General features: G+C 37.8%; 1 protein-coding gene across 3 annotated transcripts in view; it reads left to right on the top strand.

Annotated features, from left to right (window-relative positions):
• The window catches only part of TIAM1 (TIAM Rac1 associated GEF 1), an 873,661-nt gene that overhangs the window by 718,915 nt on the left and 136,283 nt on the right, over nt 1-18,463 (top strand). For all 3 annotated transcript variants that reach the window (XM_053705978.1, XM_053705976.1, XM_053705979.1), the window contains one exon: nt 4,694-4,780. In XM_053705978.1, coding sequence (XP_053561953.1) covers nt 4,694-4,780 — 87 coding nt within the window. The remainder of the gene's footprint in view (nt 1-4,693; nt 4,781-18,463) is intronic.

The following is an 18,463-nucleotide window of genomic DNA, read 5'->3' on the forward strand; positions in this document are numbered from 1 at the left end:
TTTATGTTTAACCCCTGCAAAGGGATAAAACAAAGCTAAAGTTCTGGTCAGGAGTCGCAACACATAGCAACTTCTGAGCTGGAAACTGCCAGTCAGCTGAGGTGGACTGTTAGAGCCCTTTATGGGGGTGAAACACTATGTAAACAAGGGACTCTAGTGCAATATTTACTTGCTCTTACGCATTAGAGCTTTTTATTTTTGTATTAGAATGTCTATTTGTTACTTTCCAAATAGCATTGTAGCTAATGCTTGGTCTTCATGTGTGATTCAGTCTTTTCATCCAGTGTACTGCTCTATTTTATTTATGTTTAATGTTATACTTTACAGTACGTTGCATTAGAAGCTTTCCCTTTTTTTCTTTTCTATATTCTTATTACCACGGTCTCATGATGCTAAAGTAACAATACCTATAAATCTAAACTGTTAGCCATCTGGATAATGCCGCAGGGAAAGGTGCATAGTTGCATTATTCTGTGTTACAACTGGTTATAACAATTATAGTAAATGTTTGGGCTCATTTGTTAAAAATAATAATTGGTGGCTGCATTTATTTGTTCTGAATTGCCAAATGTTTGAAAAACACTCAACATTCCAATGTTAACATTTAAATAACATTTGTTCATAGATTCTCATTTTACTTTAAATGATGTGATCTGGGTGACAACCAAAACTGACATATTTAAGCCCAACTGGTTCATCCTTTCTCATATTATAAGCATTTGAAAATGAGCATTTAACATTGTAAGACCACTTGAACTTATGATTATGTCATATGTTTTGCATGACAGGGAATAAAACACTTAACTCTCTGATTTAGAAAATAGTACAATATTGCCATCTAGTGGATAATTTTTTTATATATGGCTTCTTATTTTGTCAGCTAGACATTGGTTTCCATTGATGCTTTAATCAAGTAATAGCCAACTTCCTAGCACATAAGAGACACAGATAAATATTTTAGAAGCCCCTAAGGGCTATAAGACACACACATGATAATAATATATTGACTAAAAATCTCGTGGCACAGGGTGAGATTTAGGTACGTTTGCAGGGTACACTCTATCTGCTGTTCTCCCCTCCAGAGTCCCCAAAAGCCTAATGTTGCCACTTTACATGACACTTATGAACAAGAAATGTCAGGGCTTTTTTTTTTTTTTTAATACAAATAATGTTCCACTTTTAGAACCCTGACATATGTATTTTTAATGTGTCCTTTTTAGAAATGGCAACATGGTAACCCTACCTGGGCCCACAAAAAAGTTGTATATTTGGCACTAGCTTACAACAACAATGAAAACTAGTACAATGTCCAAAAATGTTGGAAGCTTTTATATGTGAATGCTCCATTATTATATAAGAATGATGTAGGTTTGCCCTATACATTACAGCATATTTACATTGCAGGAGTAAACCCCCATAAGTTCTACAGTTTGGATAGTTACAGTTTAGTAATAGATGCGTTATTCATATATCAGTATCATTACACACATAGTGACAGCTGATAATGAGTTTAGATGACGTCTGACACGTTTCCCACACACCAACTGCACTTCATCAGTTTGGTTGGGTTAAGCTACATTCAAAAATGTAAAAAAAAAAAAAAAACATTAGCAAATCAAGAGCACATCTTGAAAGAACCATTTTGTTGCCAAACTGATGAACAGAGCTTTACTCAGCCTTTGCTTGGATACATTTTCTAAGCCTTTAAAATCAATTTAAAGGACCTGTAAATAATCAACTTATGCACAATAAAAAGACAATGCAAACACCTATGCATCGCAAACAGACTTCAAAGGCTCTTAATTTCACTCATATACAAATTAGTGTCTGATCAACCTGACAGCCCTCTACCCACATATACCAGCATCTGGAGCAGGGAGCTTAGCACTGACATTGCAAAAGAGGCATGGCTGGGCTCGTTCCAGCTAACAAAACACTCCTCGGTGTCAGCAAATGTACAGGAGATACACCTGAAACTGTTGAGCAGATGGTATCTCACACCAACTAGAATTCACAGGCTATACCCTAAAGCTGTGTTGGAGAGGATGTGGGGAGCTGGGGTCACTTTTGCATATCTGGTGGTCCTGCCCGAAACCACACAAGCAGGCACTTTTACTGATAATGATTACTGGAGCTAAAAAAATAATCCCTAAAAAATGGAAGACACCTAATATACCAACATTAGAGGAATGGCGGAATGCAGTGGACGATTTGTTAGTTCTCGAGAGATTACATTACATTAAGACAAACCAACTGGCCACACATGAAATGATACTAGCCAGTTGGAGGGGAACACCTGTATAGTCAGTAAGACATAAAAGTACATTCATTCGATTTGGGCTTCTTGGTGCGCCCTTTTTTTTTCTCCCTTCCCTCCCCACTCTCTTTACACTTCTGTAGAATTCCCTCTTCCTCCTGGATTTGCACCTACTTTGGGACTGGTCTATACTCATGAAAGAGTGTGCTAGGTCACATGGACTTTACTTTTCCCATTGTAGTAACAATACTTGTTGTCCACATTTTATTGTACTTCTGAATTTTGTTTTGAACAATAAAGCTTGTTTAAAAAAAAAAAAAATGCAATAGCACTTTGTCTGAACTTTAAATGAGTAGTATATTTTTCCACTCTTGTATCATGTGACGGCCATCAGCCAATCACAAATGTATATACATATATTCTGTGAATTATTGCACGTGCTCAGTAGGAGCGGGTGACTCAAAAAGTCTAAGCATAAAAAGATTGTGCACATTTTGTTAATCACATATGTAGTGTAACAGGAAAATGTGCTTTAACACCAGAAAAACAATAAGAACCAAGTACTCGGGATAGGGGACTGCACACTCGCAGAAAGGCAAGAATGATATGTGGTCGCTGTGAAAGTAAAGAACGACAGCTAAATGGGTTTGAATGCAGTTGTTTCACGTAGCCAATACCAATATTCAACAGATAAACATTTGGGTAAATTTATAATTAACATTTTTTGTAACATCCAAACAATTTATTACAGTTATAAAAGAAAATTGTGTACTAGTTTAATAGTTTAAAGGGACAGTCAACACCAGAATTTTTGTTGTTTAAAAAGATAGATAATCCCTTTATTACCCATTCCCCAGTTTTGCATAACCAACGCTGTTATATTAATATACTTTTTACCTCTGTGATTACTTTGTAACTGAGCATCTTCTGACAGCCCCCTGATCACATGACATTTTATTTATTGACTTGCATTTTAGCCAATTAGTACAGTGTCTGCCACAAGCCACGGGCGTGATCACAATGTTCTCTCTATGGCTCACATGAACTAGCTCTCCCCTGTTGAGAAAAGCAAATTAAAAAGCATGTGATAAGAGACGGCCTTCAAGGGCTTAGAAATTATCATATGAGCCTTCCTAGGTTTAGCTTTCAACTAAGAATACCAAGAGAACAAAGCAAAATTGGTGATAAAAGTAAAGTGGAAAGTTTTTTAAAATTACATTCCCTTGAATTTGAAACATGGAAGGTTTTTTTTTTTTTTTTTGGACTTGACTGTCCCTTTAAACGTGTGACTTGCACTATATTTTTCACTTTTTATTAAACCAGTAAATAATCTTATTTAATAAAATGTTAAAGGGCCATGAAAACCCAAATTTTTCTTTCATGATTCAGAAAGAATACAATTTCCAGTGTATGCGTTGTTAATCAGACACATATCCATGCTGCACTGTAATTCCCCCATCTTCGCTATCTATTTTACCTCCGTCTGGGGGGGTTCAATGGGTGTTTTGCCCCCTTTGTAAACCTCATTCGCCAAGGTTCACTTGCAGTGGATGTCAGAGAATCAGCGGGTTGCCCCCCTAGAACCCCCCAGGCGTAGGCAAAAAAGGTAGTGAAGATAGGGGAATTACAGTGCAGCGTGTATATGTCGAGATTTTCTACCTGTAATCTGCGCTACTGGTGATTACATAATCACATTCCACACATTCCTTTCAAACATATGTGGAGTGCAATTACGTGATTGTGAGCATGCGCAAGTCGAGGTAGCAAATCTCAACAAGGTAGCTCTTTTTGATAGTGCACTATTATTGCTGGTATTATCACATTGCTGACACCGGCTATTGAGACCAGAATACTAGCTGTTCCAATAGATTACAGGCCTATGTGTTACACATGATGTTTTTAGAATACCAGAGCCATAATTCATGTAAACAAATAAAACTTTGCAAGTTATGTCTCTGGTCTTCTTTTTCAGTTTAACAACACACTGATTTAAAAGTCCTAATTGTCGGCAGGAACATTGTATCACTTTGTTTTTTACCCATTAAATTAACAAACAAAATTTTACTTTTCAAAAACTGACTACGGAAGGTCTCGGAAGACATACAAAATCCTTGATGTATGGCTTTATTGGTCCGTTAAAAAAAAAGATCACAGTCTACTAAAGAGAATATTCCTTGGAACCAATCGGACAACCACCTTTCTTGTCAGTTTAGGGGCTCTTGGGGAAGGCATTTATCTGATTGGTTCCTGGTATTTTGCCTGCACAGAGAAACAGTCATTCAAACCTCTTCCCTTCCCAGCATGCTCGTTCATTTAAAAACCTCCCAGATATATTTCAGTTCTATGAAATAACAGATGTTGGAAAACTCTATGAATATAAAATACAATGCAAAAAATAGGATTTGTTTAAGTGTTTGCTTTCTCACATTTTCTTAGGCTTTTCCCTGTGTTCAGTGGAAGAAGAAGGCCGACATCACCTGTATATAAATAAAGTGAAGGAGTCTGGCTTGGCATTTAAGAAAGGTAACATAAAATATCATTGTGCTCCTCGTTTATCTTGTCTTATCATAGAACATTCTGACAATCCTCTGTATATTTATAATGTCACAGACTTAATGCCTGATTTTGTATCGACAAAATGTCTAAAAACTAAACTTCCTGGTTTACATAGATCATGCAAATTTAAAAACAAAAAGCTTTTACTATTTTTTATCAAAATTGCGTCTTTCTCTTGGTAATCTTTAAGAAGTGAACATAGATTTTCTCTCTAAAGTGATTGTAAAGTTTTGACTTTTAATACACAGTATATAAAACTATTTATAAAAACATTGGCATTTTAATTCAATAAAATATGTAAACATGTTCCCTTTGTAAAATATTTACCATTTAGAGATGGTAAACATCGCGCTATTCCTCCGCCAGCATCTCATCCTTGATTTAGGTGAGCAATGACAAATCCGGCTTCATCCAATCGTTGCATGCTCCATTTGGCGTCCAGCTCGTGGGGCACGCAACGATTGCTTGAAGCTGGAATTTTATTGAATTAAAATGTCGCTGTTTTTATAGTTTTATATACTGTGTATTAAAAGTCAAAACTTTACAATCACTTTAACACTGTATGTCAGCAGCTTTTGTAGTGATGTTATACATTGTTGCAAACACTACAGCTATTAGAAAGCAAAAAATACTGCATATTCTGTTCTTTTTTGAGCATTCTAAGGTTTACTCTTCAATAAAGGATACCAAGAAGACAAAGAACATTTAATAATTTTTTTGTTGTTGTTTTTTTTTTATATATACATATTGTGTGCTTTATCTAAACTAGGAAAGTTTTATTGTGACTTTACTGTCCCTTTAAGAGTTGTTGGGAGTATATTTATTTTTTAAAACGATTCATACTGATAATTTAAAGTAAGATCTTTGACTCTAAGGGTCTGATTGTCTGAAGATTTTTGCTCCAGCTAGATTTTGTAAAACCCTGATGGTTGTGTACTTTGCCTAAATATAATTTTATAAAGAAGAGACACCTGCATAGCAATATAAAATAAGCAGTTTAAAAGTGTATTGACAATAGAAAGTACAAATCATAGTTTGCTTTGAAATTTGTATTGAATGCATTCAGTAGAATGCAAATTTAAATTACGCAGAATTTTTTTTATATTTATTGTGCACAGTACACATCATATGTAATATATAATCCGTTTGGGGGTGGGGGAGTTAGAATTGTACCAAAAAGTACAAAAGTCAAACTGTTCTATATTTTTCTAATGTAAAATCAGTGTTGTGGCCTTGGAGAGTGGGCAGAACAGAGGAGTTCCTTTATCGCTTATGTTTTTTTTTTTTTTCCTCACCGGTCTGGACTTATTCTCTAAGCATCTTACACCTGCAGATCTTGCTGTTTTTACTCGCCAAATACAAGCTGGGGAGTTTGTCTCACATTACACAATATGAAGCGTATGTAAGATAAAGTACAACGAAAGCTGTGCAATTTGATTCTTGAATGCCTAAAGGAACATAAAACCCCAAAATGTTATGTCATGATTCAGACAGAGCATGTCATTTCTTTTTTAAGACACGATGAGTCCACGGATCATCTTAATTACTAATGGGATATTCACCTCCTGGTCAGCAGGAGGAGGCAAAGAGCACCACAGCAGAGCTGTTAAATAGCTCCTCCCTTCCCTCCCACTCCAGTCATTCTCTTTGCCTACGTTAGTGATAGGAAGAGGTGCAGAGGTGTTAGATTAGATTCTTTAATCAAGAGTTTATTATTTTTAAAGTAGTGCAAGATTGTGCTGCTTTGTTCTAGGGTGTAGCCGTAGTCCATATCAGTCACTTCAGTAGAGCTTTGGTGCAATGGGAACTTGTGGGACATAATTCTCACTGTGCCTCCCATTTTCTGATGCTGCCCTGACCAAGAAAACCTGAGGGATTTTTACTCAGGACTTCTGTTTATTTACAGGTCCATGGGAGGGAGAGGACCTCTTAAACCTGGGAACTGCCTTTGCTGCCAGGCGGAAAATGAGGTGAGTGCTAACTTTTTTTCTGGGGGCAGAAGATCTCAGAAAAAGTTTGGGCACTTTATTAATTTTTCATCTTACCTCATTGAACTTGGACTCATATTCTCCTAGTTTTAGTAGGGGACATTTAGGAAGTTAGGACGCAGGCACTGGCATGTTTTTTATTTCCTGGCGGTCTCATCTAATAATAAGGCCGACTGGGTGATGGCATATGGGTTTACATTGCGGTGTGTGCTCTAAAACATGTGGAGTTGTCTATCAAGCCTAAAGGTGCGGACGAGACGACTTAGAATCTGTGCAAAACACTGCAAACAAGGTTTTTCTGGCAATCAGACTGAGCAGCTGTTTACACTGTAGCTATTCAGTCTGCCCACTTGCTCCCGGTGGCTATATTTAGACAATGGCGACCGGGAGATTACATATTGAGTTTTATTTATTTATATGGAATAGCTGTTGGTACAGTGTGATGTTTCCCCGAGTGATAACAGCGGACTAGCATCTTTTAAAATGAGTAAGGTCTATCTTTTTGCTTGGCTTGGGTAACGCCCACGAGGGGCAGAGCTTGTAAATGGCACAGAGGTATTCTCTCCTCCCTCCTAACAGTTCTGACTATTCGCTAGGAGTGAAGGATGGCGCCGTACAGAAAACACTTCCTTCCTAACACTTCCGGTTATCAGAAGAAACAAAGGAATTTTTGTCTAAACTCTTGCGCTTAAGACACAATACAACCCAGTGCACGGTAAAAGCCATCACTGGAACAGTGAACAATAGGCATTTAAACAGCGCTATATTAAGGTCAGGACTTGTATAGTGAGGCTGTCTGACGCCTCAGCTGGGTCAGGCTGAGGTGTAAGCAGAGTTTAGCAGTACTGGCAATTCTCTCGTACATGTTCAGCCGTGTCTGACCTCGTAAAAAGAAAATTAATTTCTCTTTAACATTTCGCTTGCTATATATTAATTTTTATTAGCAGCAGGTTAAGTCTTTATTTAAGTATTCTGCCATATGTGAGGCAGGTTGATTAAAGAAGTGTACATTAATTTTCCTCTCACACATGCAGTGCCCTGCAGTTCCATGCAATTTCCATCTGGAATTGCTGCACAAGACATCGCTTCTTTAATGTCATGGCGATGTCCGTGAACTAAGAAGTAACATTTTTTTTGATAAGTTCTGCAATGTTGGTATGCTAATTTAACTTATCTCTGCACACAGAAATAAGAAGTTGCTTTTTAAAATTTAAAGAGACAGTAACGATTTTTATGTGTCAATTTTTATTAAAAAATTTCACTCTTTTCTGAACCTACTGCTTCTAAGGTGTTTGCTGTTTAGGAGTCTGTTGACAAGGGTCAACCTATTCCACACATTTCTCCTATAGTGTCACACAACATTTTATGGTCCACATACAGGGTCCTGTGCTTCCCTTCACACTCCACCCGGAGTTACTCTGAATTTCAGGCATTACATGTTGTTTCCCACGTGGTAGAAAACATTACTAGAGGAATTATTTTCAATCATTTAGGGTGATTGATTCAGTAGTTGCTATTCCGAATAGTTCTTCTCTGTTTCCTGAAAGAGGAAGATACTTTGGTATTATCTGAGAGAGAATAATCAGACTCAGATGAATAATATCAATATTTGAACCTGAAGTTGTTTTTCTTTCAGTTTTTTAGCTTGAACACCTCCATTTGTTTTCTTTAGGAGGTTTTAGCTACCTTGGGCGACTCCGACACTACAGGGGTAATCTATCCTAGTGCGTCCAGTAAGTTATGAGCAATGGAAGAGACCGTATTTCCTATATTTTAAAAGATGTTTCCCATAGCCGACTCAGCTAAGGAGGCTAGGTAAACATTCTCTAAGGTGGAAGGAGTAGTTTCCAGCTTAGCTAAGAGAACTACTATACCCTTAGAGGATAGTTGGGTTTTTCAAAGGTCCTATGGACAAAAATTTAAAAAGGGAATGTACACCAGGGCTTACAGTGCAACCAGTTGTGTGCTTTGCTACCGTCGCTAGTGCAACAGCATATTGGTTAACTCCCCTGGATAAAATCCAGGATAGGATAAAAGCTTTCAAATAGTCTAATTCTTCCCTTCAGGTTATCAAACTGGAGCATATTAGCCTTGTTCTACGGATATATGCTCTAAGTCTAAGCTTTTAGCGATTCCTTACAAGGGGAGGACCTTGTTGGGACCTGGCTTGACGGAAATAATCTCTTTTGAAATTTAAAGAATTTAAAAAAAAAAATCCATATAGTCTGCTGTTGAATCAAAGACAGCATGAAGGACATTCCCCGATCCGGGATCGGATCTTGTAGGGGGCAGACTTTCAGTCTTTGCTCAGGCTTGGGTTTGAGATGTTCAGGATCCCTGGGCAATAGAAAGTAGTGTTCCAGGGATACAAATTAGAGTTCAAAAGTTTTCCTCCCAGAGGCAGGTTTCTGCTTTTAAGATTATCGGCAGATCAGACAAAAGGAGAGGCGTTCTTACACTGCGTAGGAGACCTCTCAGACCTGGGAGTGATTGTTCCAGTTCCAATACAGGTACAGGGTCTGAGGTTTTTATCCCAATCAGTTTGTGGTTCCCAAAAAATAGAGGGAACCTTCAGACCACTTTTTAGATCTCAAGAGTCTAAACAAATTGCTTAATGTACCGTCCTTCCAGTTGGAAACTATTTGTTCCAATCTTCTCTGGATCCAAGAGGGTCAATTTATGTCAGTGGATTTAAAGGACGCGTTCCTTCATGTGCCATTCACAAGAATCATCTCTAGTTCTAAGGTTTGCCTTTCTGGTCAAACGCCTCCAGTTTGTGGCTCTTCCTTTCGGTCTTGCCACAGGTCTGAGTTGTCACAAAACATGGTCTTATTCTTCCTGCGATCTCACGGGTGGAAGGTAAATTTGGAAAAGAGTTCCTTAGTCCCAAGCACAAGGGTAATTTTCTTGGGAACCATAATAGATTCCATATCTATGAAGATTTTTCTGACAGAATGTGAGGAAATCAGATATCAATCCATTTGCTCGTTCCTTCTCGGACCTCTGCAGTTAAGCATGCTCAGGCAATGGAGCGGAGATTATACAGATTTGTCTCCTCGAATACTACTGGAGCTGGAGACAAGGGATTCTCTTCAATGGTGGTTGTCTCTGGATCATCTCTCCAAGGGAACCTGCTTCGCAGACCATCTTGGGTGATTGTGAAAACAGTCGCCAGCCTTCTAGGGTGGGGAGCAGTCTGGGGCTCCTTAAGGGCTCAGGGGGTTTGGACTCAGCCAGAGTCCGTTCTTCCTATAAACATTCTGGAGCTGAGAGTTATCTACAATGTTCTTCTGGCCTGGCCTCAGTTAGCCTCGGTCCAGTTTATCAGGTTCCAGTCGAACAAAATAACGTCAGTGGCTTACATCAATCATCAGGGAGGAACGAGGAGTTCCTTAGCGATGACCGAGGTATCCAAAATAATTCAGTGGGCGGAGGCCCATTCTTGTTGCCTGTCGGCGATCCACATCCCAGGGGTGGACAACTGGGAGGCGGATTTCCTGACCAGGCAGACTTTTCATCCGGGGGAGGGGGAACTCCATCCGGAAGTGTTCTCCAGCTCTTTCCTCCGTTTGCTTTTCTTTCTCGGGTCATTGCTCAAATCACACAGGAGAGGGCGTCGGTGATCCTCATAGCACCGGCTTAGCCTTGCGGGATTTGGTATACAGATCTGGTGGACATGTCATCTCTGTCACCTTGGAGACTTCCGTCTAATTCAAGGGCCCCTCCTTCACCCGAATCTGGTTTCTCTGAAACTATCTGCTTGGAGATTGAACGCTTAATATTATTCAAGCGGGGGTTTTCTGACTCGGTCATTGAGACCATGATTCAGGCTTGTAAGCCTGTCACTAGAAAAATTTATCATAGGATATGGCGTAAATACCTATATAGGTGTGAATCCATGGGCTACTCATTGAGTAGAGTTAGGATTCCTAGTATTTTGTCTTTTCTCCGAGAGGGTTTGGAGAAAGGGTTTATCGTCAAGTTCCCTAAAGGGTCAAATCTCTGTCTTTTTCTTTTTTGTTACACAAACGTCTGGCAGTTGTCCCAGATGTACAATCATTTTGTCAGGCCTTGGTCAGGATCAGGCCTGTGTTCATTCCAGTTACTCCTCCATGGAGTCTGAATTTAGTTTTCAGAGTTCTTCAAGGGGCTCCGTTTGAGTCTATGCATTCCTTAGATATTAAGTTGTTATCTTGGAAAGTTTTATTTCTTGCTGCTATATCTTCTGCTCGGAGGGTGTCAGAAATCTCGGCATTACAGTATGGGTCTCCTTATCTTCTTTTCCATCCAGATAAGGTAGTTTTACGTCCTAAATTAGGATTTCTTCCTATGGTTGTTTCTGATCGGAACATTAATCAGGAGATTGTTGTTCCTTTCTAGTGTCCTAATCCTTCTTCTCAGAAGGAAAGACTTCTGCACAATTTGGGCGTGGTCCGTGCTTTAAAGTTTTACCTGCAGGCGACTAAGTACTATCGTCAGTCTTCTTCTCTTCTCTTTCTTTTTGGCTGAAGAGTATCATACGTTTTGCATATGAGACTGCTGGAAGACAGTCTACAAGGAGAGTTACGGCTCATTCCATGAGGGCTGTTGCTTCCTTTTCTGCATTCAAAAGTGACGCTTCTGTGGATCACATTTGCAAGACTGCAACTTGGTCCTCTCTTCACTCTTTTTCAAGATTTTTCAAGTTTTGATACTTTGCTGAGGCTGAGGCAGATTTTTGGTGAAAGGTTCTTCAAGCAGTGGTGCCTTTCGTTTAGGTTCCCTGTCTTGTCCCCCCCGTATCATCTGTGTACTCTAGCTTTGGTATTGGATCCCATTAGTAATTAAGATGATCCGGGGACTCATCGTGTCTTAAAAAGAAAAGAAAATGTATGCTTACCTGATAAATGTATTTCTTTTTTGACACAATGAGTCCAGGGCCCGCCCTGTTCTTGTAAGACAGGTTGTGGGTTATTGTAAACTTCAGACACCTCTGCACCTTGGCTTTTCCTTTCTCTTCCTAACTTTGGTCGAATGACTGGAGTCTGAGGGAAGGGAGGAGCTATTTAACAGCTCTGCTGTGGTGCTCTTTGCCTCCTCCTGCTGACCAGGAGGTGAATATCCCATTAGTAATTAAAATGATCCGTGGACTCATTGTGTCAAAAAAGTAATACATTTATCAGGTAAGCATAAATTTTCTTTTTTAAATAAATTCCCAGTTTACTTCTATTATCTAATTTCCTTCATTCTCTTGCTGCTAATTGGTGGCTGCACATATGTGCACCCATTGTGTTCAGCTAGCTTCCAGTAGAGTATTGCTTCAACAAAGGAATCTAAGAAAATGAATTAAATAAATTGTATGTATTTTAATCATGAAAGTAAAATTTGGGGATTTATTTCCCTTTAGAAATGTTATCAGTAATAGGTGCTTTCCCCTGTAAGAATCCACAATCGACAGATCTCTATTTTCTAGGGGAGGCAGCTCACAACTTGTCAGGTTGTCTAGGTTAATCCCTCTTCCTTGGAGAGTCCAGTGAGATCTGCCCATGCGAGGGTCATTTTGATGACTTCACTCCATGCATAACAGTGGCTGGATGTTTATCCCATAATTATTGATTCTTTTGTATGACTGGGCATTTTTCACATGTAGGTAAATTTGCTTTAGTGACCTATAAATGAGACCTCTTGAAAACAACATTTTGGGCAGAAACCCTATTCTTGGAAAAAATGTTTTAAAGGGACATTAAACTAAAAATGTAATCCCTTAAAAAAATAACCAATTAAAAACAATATTTCAGTATAAACATGCTAATTGTATTTCCTTTTGCCAGAAAATACCTCTGAAAATTGTTCTTGTTCCACTCCCTCCATAGAGGATTGAGTGCCTCAGTCATTTAAAGGGACTCTAAACACTAAATACATTTCCTGATGCATCTTCTTCTAATCATGGGTGCTGCCATTATGGAACCTAGGTGAATGAGTTTTAATTCACATGTGCAAACAGCCTTGGAATGAAGTGAAAGATAGATTACAACATGGCAGCACCATGAATAGAAGTAGCTTGAATAACCCCAATACTATGCTTATAAAATGTATTTAGTGTTTAATATCCCTTTAAAGGGATACTAAACACAATTTTTTTTCTTTCATTATTCAGATAGAGCATGCAATTTTAAGCAACTTTCTAATTTACTCCTATTATAACTTTTTCTTCATTCTCATGCTATCTTTATTTGAAGAAGCAGGAATGTAAGCTTAGGAGCCGGCCCATTTTTATTTCAGCACCTGGGTAGCTCTTGCTGATTGGTTTCTAAATGTAGCAAACCAATCACTCTACCAAGGTTCTGAACCAAAAATGGTGTGTCTCTTAACCTTCCATTCCTGCTTTTTTAAATAAAGATAGCAAGAGAAGGAAGAAAAATAGATAATAGGAATACATGAGAAAGTTGCTTAAAAATGCATGCTCTATCTGAATTATGGAAGAAAATATTTGTGCTTCATTTCTCTTTAACCCCTTCCCGCCCAGACTTATTTGTCTACATCAGAAAAAATTGAAATCACAGAACAAAGATGGGATAGTTTCAGGGGGGAGTTCCTGTGATGCTAGGCACCCCCTCCAGCCCGCAATCCCATTCAGGAAGCGCCATTGGCTCCAGTACAGCCCAATGGCATAGAATGTCCTAAGGACAGGAAGGGGTTAATTACTGATGCACACTATGGATTCATTACAACATGCAGATTTGCTCTAGCAAGGTACTCTCGGTAATCGTGCATCATCAGTTCATCATTCAGAACCAGGTGAGAGAAGGAATTCATGTTGAAGTGAATGATATACGCATTGCCAGAGTTTAGACAGCGAATATAGTACCAGGATGTATCACGTGCAGTAACAGGAAGAATAGAAACTTCTAAATCCCTGATACTCTGCACATCTGTTCTATTGTAAATGGAATTTGGAGCGGACATTCACTTTTTTTCCCCTCTTTTTGTGTTGTTAATTATCTCCATTAAATGACTGACATAAATAAAGACAAAAGAACTGCTTTGTATAGATATTTTGTGAGATTGAGTGGGGGAATAAAGAGATATTAAACTCTCAAACACAAATCTAAACATGTTAAACATATCTTTCCATTAAAAAAAGGTTAAGCTGTATACTTTTATTTTGAAACTTACACAAAGAAAATGCTGTAATGTGTTATTGCATGCAAGGGGTTAAACGCATTTAAATAAATACAGAAAGAGAATCCATCTGTCAGGAACGAACAACAGCTCAGTATTTTGTTCTATTGCCCGGTAACCACAAGGGGGAGTAGCTTCTTTTAGCCCAATTGTGCTTTTCACAGAGAACTTTCCTGAAGTATCAGTTTGATCCTGGCTATCAGTCCAGCCCAGAATATCAGGCAAATCTCCTCTGAACAAGGGAAATGGCAACCCCAGACAAATGTTTTGCCTCGTTTGGGCTTTGTCAGTGACACATTAGGCAAGGAGTCCACGTCTGGTTTCCCCAATCACCTTTAGGCCGAAGCAAGCGCCTGAGTTTGCTATTTCCTTTGTTCAGAGGTTCTCCCTAAGATTGATGGAGGAAACCAGACGTGGACTCCTTGCCCAATGTGCTTGGAGGAATATGGCTGCACCTGACTGACGAGGCCCAAAGGTGGCCGAAACGATCGTCTGGGGTTGTCATTTCCCTTGTTCGGAGGAGAATTCTCTGATATTTCGGGGCTGGACTGAGCTTGTTAGGCGGGATCAGACTGATATACTTCAGGAAAGTTTTCCTCTCTGAAAAGCACAATTGGGCTAAAATAAGCTACTCCCGGATGGTAACCAGGGCGATAGAAAAAGATACTGAGCTTCTGTATGTTCCTGGCAGACGGCTTCTCTTTCTGTAAACACATATTTAAAGTCAGCTTCAGAGCAGCAATGCACTACTGGGAGCTAGCTGAACACATCTGATGAGCCAGTGACAAGAAACCTACATGTGTAACCACCAATCACCAGTTAGCTCCCAGTAGTACATTACTCTCCTGAGCTTAACTAGATATGTTTTTTAACAAAAGATACCAAAAGAATATTTGATAATAGAGCATATCATTTTAAGATTTTTTTTTTTATTTTCCTTCTAACTCAAACATAAGTTAGCATAACAACAACAAAAAGTTTTTTTCACATTACAAGGACATCATTTTATTTAAATGTATCACAAACAAGAGAGAAAAATACATTAGTACTGTAACTAGATCAATAACGTAAGTTTGTAAAGAGTTCAAACAGCAGTAAAGTAATACAGGAAACTGCTTTTTGTTCTTCCTTCCGTCTATTTGTTTTATTTGCGCTTTGAAATTAAACATTTGATTTTTACCTTCATTGCCGAGTATAATCATTTGGAAAGGAGCCAGGTCAAAACAAAGCCTATCGAGAGACTCAACTGTTAACAATAAATACAATGTTGAGCTAATGGAAACTGCATATTATATTTAATACATTTCTATTTGTTTCAAACATCTAAAATAAGAAATAATTCAATAAAAACCATTCCAATTTACTCTATCAAATTATTATTATTTAAAATGTAGCTCCTTTCCATGGGAGCATACCTAGATAGCCTTATGAAAGTGCATGTGTCTTGAGCACTATAAGGCAGCAGTGTTATACATTATTTCCTACACGGCTTCCGTAAAGTGCTAAATACACGTGCATGCTCCTGAGATTACCTTTGTACTTTTTCATGGAAAGGTATAATGGCTTTGAATGCCATTCAGAAAGCAAGGGAGAACATAAACATCCTTGAAACTTTGCTGCAAATCTTCCCCATCTACTTGCTGGCGAGCATCATTGTAAGCAACGGAGGAATTGAGCCAGACAGCAATGCAGAAAAAAAGTGTTTGTATATGCATAATACATCATATTTTATGTCTCTATGCACACACAGGAACTTAAAGGACCACTCAATGCAGTAGAATTGCATAATAGAAAGACACCTACTCTGAATTTCAGATAAGCAAATACATTTATTTTTTTCTCCAATTTTCCAGCCTCTTGTATCACATGATAGATATCATCCAATCACAGACTTGTATACATATATCATGTGAGCTTGTGCACATGCTCAGTAGGATCTTGTTGGCCAGAAAGTGTGCATATAAAAAGACAAAAAAATTATTTGATTTTACACAAATCAAGTCCATTTTAGTACCCTTAATGGAACATTAAACTCAGCATTTCGACATTGTATAAACTGTTTTATTATTGAAAATGAAACATTATTGAAATATACATTTATTATTTATTTTGCTTCCTTTTGCTGTGAAATAGATCCACTTTCTACTTTATCTGTAAATCTTCTAATATGAGATTCTCTGTGCTCATTTGTTTTAAGGTGGATTATTAGTTTTGCATCACCAATCATGATAGGAATAGTATTCTTTGCAATATCAGTGAGCATACAAGGTAGTTTAGGTGTTAATATTATTGTATATATTAGCGCTGCGGAATCTGTTGGCGCTCTACAAATAACCGATAATAATAATATATATATATAAAAATATAAATGTAAGTAGGATAAAGATTAAACAAAGATGATATGCCTGTTTCTTTAAATACCTCTTAAATTAAACTAAGCTGAATCAGTACTAAAGAGCCTTAAAAATGAAGTCTACTACAGAATTTTTATTGTTTAAAAAGATAGATAAGCCCTTTATTACCCTTTCTCCAGTTTTCCGTAACCTACACGGTTATATTTATACACTTTTTACCTCTGTGATTACCTTGTATCTAAGCCTCTGCAGACTGCCCCCTTATTTCAGTTAGTTTGACAGACTTGCAATTTAGCCAATCAGTGCCCTCTCATAAGTAACTTCACAGGCGTGAGCACAATGCATTCACATAAGAGACAGCCTTCAAGGGCTTAGACATTAGTATATGAGCCTACCTAGGTTTAGCTTTCAACTAAGAATACCAAGAGAACAAAGCAAATTTGATGATAAAAGTAAATTGGAAAGTTGTTTAAAATTGCATGTCCTATCTGAATCATGATGTTTAATTCTGACTAGACTGTCCCTTTAAGGGAATAGAAGAGGGCAGGCTACCCCAGTTTCTTTCTTTAAAGGTACATGAAAACCTTAATTTTTCTTTAATAATTCAGATAGTGAATACAATTATAAAAGCTTCCCATTTACTTTTATTATCAAATTTGTTTCGATTTTTTTTGTGCTCATGTTATTCTTTGTTGAAGAGATATTTCTGGTGCACTATATGACAGTGTTATCAGCAAACGTCCTCTACTGAGAATGGGCAATAAAATGACTGCATCTAGAGCAGGTTTCTCCTAACAACCACGTCAAAGTAAATCAAGCGTAAAAAAAAGAAAAGATATAAAATTATTTTAAAATGATGAATAATGCATATTGCAATGATATCTGTTAAAGTTACAGTAAACACATTGAGATTTGTATATGCAATGTTTAGTTTTGCATAATGAAACAACCTTGCAATATATTTTCATTATTCAGTTTGCCCCTTTTCATGTAATTTAGCTTTGAAAAATGGAGCAATTTCTAATTCACAGAATTTTAAATGGACCTGCCTACCAATCTAGGCTAACCATGCTACACATATGTTCCTAATTGTCTTTAACTGATAACAACAGCAACACATTGCATTTTATACTTACTTTATGACAGTGGCAAGCCTTGTTGTCTGTGGACCTAAACTCAGATTAGCTCCTCCAAATATGGTAAATGGTGGGTTAAGTTTGGCTATTGAAAAATGATTACTGTTTTTGTTTTAAAAACGTTATGACTTGTCTGATATGTTGTTCTATAGCAACACAGCAGAAATATCTTGTAATTACAAGGAGTTTATTATAACCCACTGCTTAGTGCTTTTTTTGTCACAACAATGAAACAGATTGCTTGTTTTATATCCCTAAAATAATTCTTTAAAGGGACACTAAACCCAATTTTATTTCTTTCATGATTCAGACAAAGCATGCAATTTTAAGCAACTTTCTAATGTACTCCTATTGTCATTTTTTCTTTATTTTCTTGCTATCTTTATTTAAAAAGTAGGAGTTTAGGAGCCGGCCTATTTTTGGTTCAGACCTGGGTTACGATTGCTTATTGGTGGCTAAATGTTGCCACCAATAAGCAAGCGCTATCCAGGGTGCTGAACTTAAAATGGGCCGGCTCCCTTGAATTACATTGCTGCTTTTTAAAGCAAGTTTGCAAGAGAAAAAAGAAAATTTGATAATAGGAGTAAATTAGAAAGTTGCTTAAAATTGTATGCTCTGTCTGAATCATTAAAGAAGAAAATTGGGTTTAGTATCCCTTTAATTTATGCAAAGGCTAATAGGACACTTAGAACATCAGGATAGGTATCTGAAGATTCTTCACTGGAGCAGAAGTTTTCCCGCTAGGAACTTGGCAGCACTTAGGGTCCATTTGGAGACCACAAGTCACATTGGCACATCACTGGCACTTTTCTGTAAGATCTGGAACAATCCAGTGGCACCCGTTGGTGCTTTGTTTTTGATGTGCTGCTTGTTCCGGATCTGAGTTGTCTGGGCCAATTGTGAGCTGTATGTGTGGTTTCCACCATCTGCTTCTCATGGAAGTTTGTCCAAGTCTTTTTTTTTTATTATTATTTTGCTTGATTTTAGAGAATGAATAGTTTCCTTTTTAAA

The sequence above is a fragment of the Bombina bombina genome, chromosome 3 (assembly GCF_027579735.1).
Source record: "Bombina bombina isolate aBomBom1 chromosome 3, aBomBom1.pri, whole genome shotgun sequence".
Classification (NCBI taxonomy): domain Eukaryota; kingdom Metazoa; phylum Chordata; class Amphibia; order Anura; family Bombinatoridae; genus Bombina; species Bombina bombina.